Source organism: Nerophis lumbriciformis, linkage group LG17, assembly GCF_033978685.3.
Source record: "Nerophis lumbriciformis linkage group LG17, RoL_Nlum_v2.1, whole genome shotgun sequence".
NCBI classification, from domain to species: domain Eukaryota; kingdom Metazoa; phylum Chordata; class Actinopteri; order Syngnathiformes; family Syngnathidae; genus Nerophis; species Nerophis lumbriciformis.
The window spans coordinates 32,951,497-32,964,234 of NC_084564.2; the positions used below are offsets into that span (position 1 = coordinate 32,951,497).

The window sequence follows — 12,738 nt, forward strand, 5'->3', positions numbered from 1 at the left end:
TATATGCAAGGTGGTCCACATGCTGGATGGGAGACGCGGAATAAGATAAAAGTAACTTAGAGCGTGTAAAAACACCGGAGTACAAACCGGAGAAGAGGTTTTGATTTTGTAAGGGTGGAGTTTCTGTGCAAAGATCAAGACTGTTGGCGAGTTAAAGTCAGAACAGAACCAGAACATGTCAGAGATCTTTTTCAGGACTAGTTAAAAGTTAACAATCAATGCCTGAGTCTTTGTCTCTACTAACTCCTGCTTTTTCTGTTGATGGTCTGCCCGTCACTGTGTGACTCACCAAAACCAGACTGTGTGCGTGTCAGCGTCTGATGTATAGGCTGCCAGCTTATTGCTTCCTAATACAAAATCCTTCCATGTTTTACCTGTAGAAGCATTTGTAATAGTATTATTATTATGAACTATTATTCTATGCTCAAACACCTTCTCTAAGTCTCTTTGTGTCAAAACCTTCTCCAGAGCTGGGATCCTCATTTTGGTAGACGTAAAGATTTGTGAAGAACATTCGTAAGTTCCAACTCTCATCTTTTGTTTTTATGGATACATGTGTTTTTTATCCCTTTGTTTGACTGACTTACTTCCATGTGTGCTCATGAAATCACCATCCTTACTAGTTCATGTGTAAAAGTGACAACAGTACCTCAAACAATTATTTATTGATCATATTTACATTTCAAGGATCTACTAAATTCACTTTTTTCAACGACATGCTTCTTGTCATTTTGGAAAACTCTGGTCATGCTGGAGCGTTTCAAAAAAGTGCTGCGTCAGCATTTAAGGTCTGCTTTGTCTCATGACCCCATGAGACGAGACATGTTCTCATGGAGCACCATAACATAACTGCTGATCTTTAGTTCCCATAAACTCAAACAGTCCTGCAATGAAAGGCCACACCTTGAACTTGGTAGGAATATCTCCACAACAAATATGCAGTGGAATGTAAATATTACATTGTGGGATCAATAAGCAAGATAACACTTCTGCCAAACTTTGTGAACTAGAACCTTCTTGCTGTCATTGCAACACGAGAGGAGCAGAATGAAGATGGTGAGAGATTAGGCCAAAAGTGCACACATCTCTCACAACAAAATGTCTGCCTACAGGATGTCACCGTTTGCTTCTGTGGAACCGGATGTGCCAAAATAAAGGACCCAACTTCAAAACAAAGTTTTAGCCACCTGAGGGCCTGATTTATTAATGTCCAAAAAGTCAGTGTGTACTCTGAGTGGGCGTGTTGCGTGTGATCTACTAAGAATGCGTGTGCGAATGAAAAGTGGTGCAGACCGCCTTATTTAAAGCAGAGTTGTGCGTGTATACAAGGTTTTACCACAGGAACACTCATTTTCATCACATGGGTGTTATCCTGCTGATACCTGTGTGCCAGGTGTTGAAACAGCAGCACACATCTGTAATCTTAACACCTTTGCCCAATGACAGTCTGGACAACACAAACATACTCACACTGACACTTCCTGACACATTCCTTTCACTTTCACATTCAGTGCGCCAGGCTGGGAATTGCGCAAATGGAATGAAATACGTATTTTCATGGAGGAGATTTATTGTAGTTATATAATAAAATAACATATTTATTATAGTTATATATTATAGTGATATATTTATTATAGTTAAATATTATAATAACATATTTTTTATAGTTATATAAAAAATATGTTATAATATAACTATAATATATAGTTATATATAGTGACATATTTATTATAGTTCTATATTATAGTGACAAATTAATTATAGTTATATATTATTGTAACATGTGTATTATAGTTCTATACTAACATATTTATATATTCTATCAAAATATGTATTATAGTTTCATATTATAATAACATATTTATAATAGTTTTACATTATAGTAACATATTTTTTTATAGTTACATATTCTATTAAAACATATATTATAGTTTCATATTATAATAACATATTTTTATAATAGTTTTATATTCAAGTAACATATTTATTATAGTTATATATTATAGTAAAATATGTATTATAGTTGTATACTATCCATCCATCCATCCATCCGTTTTCTACCGCTTATTTCCCTTTGGGGTCGCGAGGGGTGCTGGAGCCTATCTCAGCTACAATCGGGCGGAAGGCGGCGTACACCCTGGACAAGTCGCCACCTCATCGCAGGGCCAACACAGATAGACAGACAACATTCACACTCACATTCACACACTAGGGCCAATTTTAGTGTTGCCAATCAACCTATCCCCAGGTGCATGTCTTTGGAGGTGGGAGGAAGCCGGAGTACCCGGAGGGAACCCACGCAGTCACGGGGAGAACATGCAAACTCCACACAGAAAGATCCCGAGGCCGGGATTGAACTCACGACTACTCAGGACCTTCGTATTGTGAGGCAGACGCACTAACCCCTCTACCACCGTGCTGCCCGTTGTATACTATAATAGCATATTTATTATAGTTGTATATTATAATAACATATTTATTATAGTTTATACTATAATAATATATCTATTATAGTTATATATTATAGTAACATATTTATTATAGTAACATATTAATTATAGTTATTTATTATAGTAACATATTAATTATAGTTATATATTATAATAATGTATGTATTATAGTTATATATTACAGAAACAGATTTGTTATAGTTATGCATTATAGTAATAAATGAATCATAGTTATATATTACAGTAACATATTCATTATAGTTGTGTATTATAATAACATATTTATTATAGTTATATATTATAGTAACATGTGTATTCTAGTTATACATTATATTAACATATTTATTATAGTTTTATATTAGAGTAACATATTTTTTATAGTTTTATATTATAGTAACATTTTTATAGTTATATATTATAGTAAACTATTTATTATAGTTTTATATTTAAGTAACATATTTATTATATATATATATATATATATATATATATATATTATAGTAACATACATATTATAGTTACTTATTATAATAACAAATGTATTATAGTTATATATTATAGTAACCTATTCATTATAGTTATATATTATAGTTGCATATTTCCTAAGTAAACGAAAACAATAACAACAACAAAAACACCAGCAGACACCAACACATCAATTGAATTAATTTTAATGAGCCACATAAGCAACCCTCGCAGCTACAAAATGATGCATTGATGCTGCTGAACAGACGATATGTCTAATATAATGTTCCTCCATGCGACTGTGGGCATCGGTGGAGAAAGTGAGCTGCTCTTCATTTCTAACTTCTCATCAAGTAGACCTTTCCTGCTGGACTATAGTTCTCAGGTCAGCCGGATTCCCCCACGGACACAGAAATGGCGGCCGGTGGCTGCGCGCCTGGCTACGTGCGGCTAACGCCTCATCTGGCAAGACTTTGGTTTCCAGGTTGTGAGTGATTCCAGTGGGACTTGGTCTATGTCACTGTCCCCATGATTCCAGTGAGACTTGGTCTAAGTCACTGTCCCCATGATTCCAGTGGGACTTGGTCTAAGTCACTGTCCCCATGATTCCAATGGGACTTGGTCTAAGTTACTGTCCCCAAGTTTCCAGTGGGACTTGGTCTAAGTCACTGTCCCCATGATTCCAATGGGACTTGGTCTAAGTTACTGTCCCCATGTTTCCAGTGAGACTTGGTCTAAGTCACTGGCCCCTTGATTCCAGTGGGACTTGGTCGAAGTCACTGTCCTCATGATTCCAGTGGGACTTGGGATGTGGGGCAGTTGGGAGATTGAGTGGCTGTGCCAGCAACCTGAGGGTTCCTGGTTCAACCCCCACCTTCTACCATCCTAGTCACGTCCGTTGTGTCCTTGAGCAAGACACTTCACCCTTGCTCCTGACTTATCCTGGTTAACGCCTTGCATGACAGCTCCCACCATCAGTGTGTGAATGTGTGTGTGAATTGGTGAATGTGGAAATAGTGTCAAAGTACTTTGAGTTCCTTAAAAAAGGTAGAAAAGCGCTGTCAAGTACAACCCATTTACCATTTACCATTACTTGGTCTAAGTCACTATCCCCATGATCCCAGTGGGACTTGGTCTAAGTCACTGTCCCCATGATTCCAGGGGGACTTGGTCTAAGTCACTCTCCCCATGATTCCAGTGGAACTTGGTCTAAGTCACTATCCCCATGATCCCAGTGGGACTTGGTCTAAGTCACTGTACCCATGATTCCAGGGGGACTTGGTCTAAGTCACTCTCCCCATGATTCCAGTGGAACTTGGTCTAAGTCACTGTCCCCATGATTCCAGTGGGACTTGGTCTAAGTCACTGTCCCCATGAGTCCAGTGGGACTTGGTCTAAGTCACTGTCCCCATGATCCCAGTGGAACTTGGTCTAAGTCACTGTCCCCATGATTCCAGTGGGACTTGGTCAAGTCACTGTTCCCATGATTCCAGTGGGACTTGGTCTAAGTCACTGTCCCCATGATCCCAGTGGGACTTGGTCAAGTCACTGTCCCCATGATCCCAGTGGGACTTGGTCAAGTCACTGTCCCCATGATTCCAGTGGAACTTGGTCAAAGTCACTGTCCCCATGATTGGTGGCCATTATCAGTGTGCGGATAGACTTCTTGTTGGTGTTGCTAACCACCGTATTTGATGCTTTTGCAACTTGTTCATCAAGGTAGGGAGAATGGCTCGTGGACTCGGACCATTGTTTTGCATCTAGTGACCTTTTTCAGCGTTTGCTGGCAGATTTTCTGTTGTTGATTACTTTGGCTTTTTTCCACCGCAGACACGATGTTTGACATGTTATTCCCACAAACGGGCCCACCAGTTTTTGACTAAGGCCACATTCTGGTGACAAACGCTGCTTGGGTTGATAAAACATTTTCAAACTGAAAACATTTTCAGACGAGTAGTAAAACTTCAATCTCCATCATTTTCACACAGCCCAAAAAACTCAAACTCCGCCTCTTTTGTAATGAGCCCGTCTAATTAATGCGAGCTGGGCTCACGGATAATTACTTGTGTGAAATGCTTTGCTGGATAGCGGCCATGTTTTTCCACAAACCTTCATCCAACTGTCGGTCCTCTGAAGGTGTGTTGATTGGACAGATCAGCTCAAAATGACAGTGTGTCTTTTAAAAAACTTTGTGAGAAATTTCAAGTCAATAAAAGTTCAATAACGCGACAATTTGGCTGAAAAAATAAGAGCACAGGGGAAGTTGAAGGTGAGTGGAAGGTGTCACATGACTGCGACATGTGGCCCAATACTTTCGATGTTCCTTTTATTGCACTTCTTGCTTCAAAAGAGCTGAGCCCAGAGGGGTGCTCAGGGTGCGTTGGAATTGTGATGTTCAAGGCTCCAAGCTGACATGAAAGCTTTCACTATGTTGATTTATATTTGTCATAGTCATTTCACTATTTAATTCAACTATTCCCTCCCACCCCCTGCCCCCAGGACTCTGGGAATCATCCGGAAGAGCCGCTGAACCCCGCCGAGTACATGAGCCACCAGCGCGACATGGATTGCCTCCCTGAGTCTCCACCCCCCCAAGCTCACCTGCCCGTCACATTCCTGCCTCAGCACGCCTACGCCCAGCCCCCCTCCAACGAGCCCATGTACTCCAACACCGGCTTCTCCACACCCGGCCCGCGACCCCCCTTCCCCAAGGAGCAGTCTGTGTGACTCTCGGCTACGGGGCGGCATTTACCGGAGGCTGCGCCCCTGCAGCTAAACAGCCCCGCCCCTAATCTGTTCCCATCCGGTTTACAGGGTAAAACACGTATGAGCCGCCTCCTTTTTGTGTCATGCACTGCCGCTAAGACCCCGCCCACCTTGTGCCCCACCCAATTGGTGTGTTTTTCTACTTCCTGTGTACCGTGTTTGTTAACACTGTTACTGACCAATTTACTGAGCTGCCTGAGTCACCGAGTTTGCATGAAAAATATCGGAATATTTTTCAACTGTGTTTCTTTTCAGAACTGGAAGCGTTTAACTCGTAGTTGTGAATCTCTTTGCCACTTGTTTAGCCAGAACTACAGCAACTTGTATTTGATGCCCGTATTTCAAGTACTTTTCCGAGTACTTTTGACGATATACTTTGAGTGCACACCCCTTGTTAAATTTTAACATTTTTGTGATGATCCAAAGTGGTAAAAGTTTACGGCTTTCCATGAGTTCAGTAAATCGGACAGCACGCTTCCTTCCTTTCCTCGCTAGCCGGTCGTCACTCTACGTTCACTTTCTTTCTGTGAATGTCGATCAGAACATGGCTGTTTCCTGAAAGTCTAGTGTTTGCTGCCACGTGTTGTAGTGATAGTTGAAGAAATTGTAATCACCATGAACAAAAAAAGAGTCATGAACATTAATACATGCTGTTTTGATGGATGTTTCAGCTTGTTAGAAGTGAATATTGGCACAATTAGCTTCCGGTAAACACACACACACACACACACACACACACACACACACACACACACACACACACACACACACACACACACACACACACACACACACACACACACACAGACACACAAACATGATCAAGAGGAAAAAGGGCTGCTAAAAATGCTACTGCTAAAGTCACAGAGGTACCAACAATAGTAGCTAACATTTGTCTTGATTGCGAACAATCAGAATCTTTAAGTCCATTCAGTTCACGGTCTTTGAGTTACAATTTTAAGAACGGCACTTTAAAATGACTTCAAGCTTAAAGGGGAACTGCACTTTAATGGGGGGAATGTTGCCTATCCTTCACAATCTCTATGAGAGACAAGAAGACAGATGTTTTGTTTAATTTTTTTTAGGCAAACTAACTCATAAGTAAAAGTCCACATACAATGGCGCCAATGAGAGGTCCTCTATTCCGTACATAAAGTTCTCTCATAACCATCTAAAAAGAACACCAACAATACTCCGTTTACATTGCGGATTTAATTTAGACCAAGTATTAGCGGTATTGTTGTTATAATAAGAGCTCGTTGACGTTTATTCTAGATCACAAACCCTTACCTGGATAGTAGAAGGTTGAGGACGTAGTCCAACAACTTGGTCAACCTTGGTATCCAATTTAGAGCCGGCAATGGCGGGAAAGACAGGAAAAGACGCTTGGTTCCACGCTCATATTTTCTTTGTGAGGATGATGATTAATTGTTGATGTAAAGGGGAAGATATAAACATCCCATCAGTCTTCATCCCAGTGAGAGCAGACATTGTACAGTTAGTGATTGTTTTATTATGTGTATTGTCTCTCATCAAGTCTGTCGTGATTAGTCGTGTTGTTGTTGAAGGGAAAGTGAACGTTGTGATGCGTCTGTGAAATGAATACTTAAAATGATGAAAATATGTAAATATTACATGTTATTATGAATGTTGAATGTATGAAAGAAAAAACAAACATCTGTGTTCTTGTCTTCTGTGGATGATAGACACGATTCCAGAAAAGATGCAGTTCCCCTTTAAAGGTGTGAGCATGTCCTTTTAAGCTGTTAGTTTAAGTAAGTTAGTTTTTAACGACACAAGTGGAGCTAGCCATTATTTCCAACTTCTCATTTCGAACAAAGCGTCAAATGAGGTACAGTTTTAGGGGCAGAGCTAAAGACTAAACCAGACCACTTCTTAGTAGAAAGGCGTTTATTTGTTTTGAATATGAACTGAAGAGAAAGCACTTGACTAATGTTATTTTCATTGTTAAATGGAGAACATACATAAGCTAGCACACACACACACACACACACACACACACACACACACACACACACACACACACACACACACACACACACACACACACACACATACAGGTTATTATTTGGAATGGGGACCAAGTTTTTGATCATCACTTGTGGGGACCACCCTTTCTACAGGTTGTGGAGGCAAACCATTTTTTTGGTAAAATGGCCACTACACGTCTTTAAATCTCTGGATTGATGAAGTAATGTGCTGATCATTCTTACTGGCGACCCTGGGGAAAAAGAGTTCATATGGTTTATGGGGACCAAATTGAAATTGTTTTGCATAAATCACACAAATTTGTACGTGACTACTGAGGACCATCTAAAAAAAGAAAAGTTCAAACTAAATATGACATGATCCTCAGAATACAGCACTACAGCTGTCCTCTTATAGGAAGTTTCAAAGTTTCATGGCTTAAAAATCACTTAGGCATCTTCAGAATGGATCTGACTATCATTTAAAAAGTTTTCCCTTTAAGGGACCTGTTTTTTTTGTCCCCATACCGTCAGAGGTCCCCAAAAGGTGACTGTGTAAACAGAGTGATGTCCCCATTAAGTAAGCATTGACAGAACACACACACACACACACACACACACACACACACGCACACACACACACACACACACACACACACACACACACACACACACACACACACACACACACACACACACACACACACACAACACAAAGCGATGGCCACACCAGTGCGTCACATTTTGTGTATTTCTTGCCCTGACAGATGTTCATGCATGGGAAAACAATGTTTGTGTTTGTGCTTCTGTGAAACAATCCACTTATTGAAAGTCAACTCTTCTACAGCTTCCTTCCTCATTTAGTTGACTCCACGCCAAGGAGTTCATTAGCGTAGCACTGAAACACAACGTTGTCTTGATGTGACACAACGACCATGCTTCTCATGAAATAGTCTATGCACGTTTGAGTCGTTAAGGTTTAGTCAAAACGACCATGCTTCTTATGAAATAGTCCACGTACGTGTGAGTCGTTAAGGTTTAAGAATGTGAGTCGTTAAGGTTTAAGAATGTGAGTCATTAAGGCTTAGTCATAACGACCATGCTTCTCATGAAATAGTCTACACATGTGTGAGTCGTTAAGGTTTAGTCATAACGACCATGCTTCTGATGAAATAGTCTATGTATGTGTGAGTCATGAATGACCATGCTTCTGATGAAATAGTCTACACATGTTTGAGTCGTTAAGGTTTAGTCATAGTGACCATGCTTCTCATGAAATAGTCTACGTACATTTGAGTCATTAAGGTTTAAGAATGTGATTCGTTAAGGTTTAGTCATAACGACCATGCACCTCATGAAATAGTCATGTATGTTTGAGTCGTTAAGGTTTAAAATGTGAGTCAATAAGGTTTAGTCATAACGACCATGCTTCTCATGAAATAGTCTACACACGTGTCAGTTGTTAAGGTTTAGTCATAACGACCATGCTTCTGATGAAATAGTCAACGTATGTGTGAGTCGTTAAGGTTTAGTCATAATGACCATGCTTCTCATGAAATAGTCTAGGTACGTAAGAGTCGTTAAGGTTTAAGAATGTGAGTCGTTAAGGCTTAGTCATAATGACCATGCTTCTCATGAAATAGTCTACGTACGTTTGAGTCGCTAAGGTTTAGTCATAACAACAATGCTTTTGATTAAATAGTCTACTTGCGTTTGAGTCGTTAAGGTTTAAGAATGTGAGTCGTTAAGGCTTAGTCATAACAACCATGCTTCTGATGAAATAGTCTACGCAAGTTTGAGTCGTTAAGGTTTAGTCTTAACGACCATTCTTTTCATGAAATAGTCTACGTACGTTTGAGTTGTTAAGATTTAGTCATAACGACCATGCTTCTCATGAAATAGTCTACGTACGTTTGAGTCGTTAAGGTTTAAGAATGTGAGTCATTAAGGTTTAGTCATAACGAGCATGCTTCTGATGAAATAGTCTACGTACGTTTGAGTCGTTAAGGTTTAAGAATATGAGTCGTTAGCTTTAGTCATAATGACCATGCTTCTGATGAAATAGTCTACACACGTGTGAATCGTTAAGGTTTAAGAATGTGAGTCGTTAAGGTTTAAGAATGTGAGTCGTTAAGGTTTAAGAACGCTTCAAATGCTTTTGAAGTCACTTTGTCAAAGGTGTCAAATCTCTTGTAGACTTCATGTTCACTTCCTAAAATGGTCGCCACGTTGCGTTCTCGCCTCCTTTGGCTTTCCGTAACAGCTTGACTTGTATTTTCTCAGTGTTTCATTTATTCATAGCTGGTGTTCTCCTCCTTTGAGTAGCTTCCTGCAGAATGATGGCGTCACGTGAATTACAAATAATCACCTTTTGTGTGTTTTTTCAATCATCTGTGTAAATATGTGGTGTATGGAAAACAAGTTGAACATTAAAGCTCACAAGATGCTCATCTTTCTTCTCCAAACTTCTTCCTTCTTTACCTGTGGAGGTCTGAGTCAAGGCCAGCGTTTGTGTTGACAACAAGTCGTCTTACCAAGGTTACCATGGCAACTTGATCAGTGTGTCACGACACCGGCCTCCTGTTTGAATTGGAATTTGTTTTGGCGGACCAAAAAGATGACTCGTCCTATGACTCGGACCGTGGAGTCGGCAAAGAAATAAAGGATACGATACAAGCGAGGTGCAGAGGAAAGATAACTGCTGGAAGGGTTTAAGTCAAACTTGCCAACCTTGAGACCTCCAATTTCGGGAGGTGGGGGGCGTGGTCGGGGTGGGGCGGGGGCGTGGTTGGGGGCGTGGCTAAGAGGGGAGGAGTATATTTACAGCTAGAATTCACCAAGTCAAGTATTTCATATATATATATATATATATATATATATATATATATATATATATATATATATATATATATATATATACATATATATATACTGTATATATATATATATATATGTATATATATATATATATATATATATATATATATATATATATATATATATATATATATATATATATATATATATCAATCTATCTATCCATCTATCTATCAAGAGCGACAGAGACAGCGCACAGTGCATGTGGACCACATGTTACCATGGCGAGAAAACATGGAGAGACTGCCAGTTATCTAGTCTCCACCAGTTGCAGAAAATGTGCCATCAGTACAACTGGACAGTGCTGTTTCAGTTCCATCACCAGGACCATCAGCCACAAACTAGTCTCATCATTGAACCAGATTCAAGGGCTGCTGAGTTGCCATCATCAGAACCCAGATCACCCACAACAAAAACCCCACCAGTGATCCGCAGGTACCCAGAAAGGTTTCGAGTACCACCAAAAAAACTGAATCTCTGAAGACAGTATAAAAATATGTGTTAAAGATGTACAAATACTGTTTGTATAATAAGCATGTTATTGTTTACAAATGAGGGTTAAGAGTTCAGTCCTAAAAAAAAGTACAGTGGCTTAAGTACAGTTTTTTAATTGAGCTGCTGCATTTTTTGGTTGGGTTGTTTATTTCTTTTGAGTAACTTCTACAATTCTAAAAGGGGAGGAATGTAATAGAGTGATTTATGTTTGTCTGTTGCCATCTCCTGGTGAATGATGGCTATAGCGTACTGGGGTTACTTTTTGGTTGGCCAACGATTTACGTGGTGTTGCACACCTGACGTCAAGTGTGTGAGTCTGTTCTGAAGTCTACAGTAAAAAGACGTACTTCATCCCCTCGCCTGTGTATTGCCTCCAACTCAATATATTACAACAACATTGCTCCATGCGGACCCTCCAGGTCCGCATGGAGCTGGAGGGGGCGTGGCTTCCAGGTCCGCCTGAATTTCGGGAGATTTTCTGGAGAAAATTTGTCCCGGGAGGTTTTCGGGAGAGGCGCTGAATTTCGGGAGTCTCCCGGGAAATCCGGGAGGGTTGACAAGTATGGTTTAAGATAAGATAAGAAACAACAACAGGATCTTTACTGGCTTCATTCTTGCAGCTCCTTGACAACACCGCAGACTGTCACGTATGTTGCAGAACACACAAAGCTAAGCTAAGTTCAGCTAAACTAAGATCAGTTAAGCTAAGCTAAGTTCAGCTAAACCATTGGCATTGTTAGGCCTATTTTAGGGGGGCTCAAGCCCACCTAAAATATTCTTAAGTCCCCCTAAATAATTTGGTGTTATATTTATACATTCTTTTATTTTATTATTATTTTTTTTTTACAAATACATGCCGACATATTCATTATAAAGTGGCCCGAATATGAGTTTAAATAAATAATCATATAACCTGTCATTATTCACTCAGTTTCCCCTCACTTCATAGCGTAAGGTAGAGAGCCCCTTTAGTGCGTCGGTATCCAACCCATTCCACTTGTTCATATAGAAAATGCCGACATCACTCAAAATCCAGTCCGCATTTTCTCTGCGATCTTGCTTGCGGTCCTTGGACTTGTTCATATAGAAAATGCACAAATCACTCAAAATCCAGTCCGCATTTTCTCTGCAACCTTGCTTGCGGTCCTGCAGGTGTACGAAGCAGATTAGCACACAGCACTGCAGAACAAGAACATGAAAGGATGCAAAATGGACAAAAGAAACGTTTTCAGACGGTAAGTTTTCATCACTGCTTGTATGTAGTCAAATGTATTAGCTCCACTTTACACCAGGTCTGTGTTTGACAAAAAGTTACATTCCCGCTCTAAAACAATGCTGCTACTTAGTTAGCTAGTTAGCCTGAAATGCATCATAAAGGTCCTGGTTATTTATAAAGTTAAATGTGCACTCTTTTTTACCATTTGCTATCTTTGGGGTTACTTCCTTCAGGAGCATCAGCTGTGTTTCTCACTTTACACATGGAGGAGAACAGGAGCTGAGCTCATTCACGTATGACTATCATCAGTAGATAATAATAATAATCACTCCACAACCCCTATTGACCTGTAGGAGTCAGGGCAGAGGAGCACAGAAAGTGAGAGGAGAGAGGCCTCTACTGGAAAGGTAAGTAGGAGAATAATGATACATATAAATAAATATTAAAACTTTTTTTTTTTTTAAATGGCTTATCGATAAGC

General features: G+C 39.8%; 1 protein-coding gene across 3 annotated transcripts in view; it reads left to right on the top strand.

Moving 5' to 3' along the window:
* The window catches only part of nectin1b (nectin cell adhesion molecule 1b), a 211,817-nt gene extending 201,698 nt beyond the window's left edge, over positions 1-10,119 (top strand). For 2 of the 3 annotated variants that reach the window (XM_061973110.2, XM_061973111.2), the window contains one exon: positions 5,415-10,119. In XM_061973110.2, coding sequence (XP_061829094.1) covers positions 5,415-5,642 — 228 coding nt within the window. In that variant the 3' untranslated portion in view covers positions 5,643-10,119. The remainder of the gene's footprint in view (positions 1-5,414) is intronic. The other variant, XM_061973112.1, reaches the window with a different exon arrangement.
* The last annotated feature ends 2,619 nt before the right edge of the window (positions 10,120-12,738 follow it).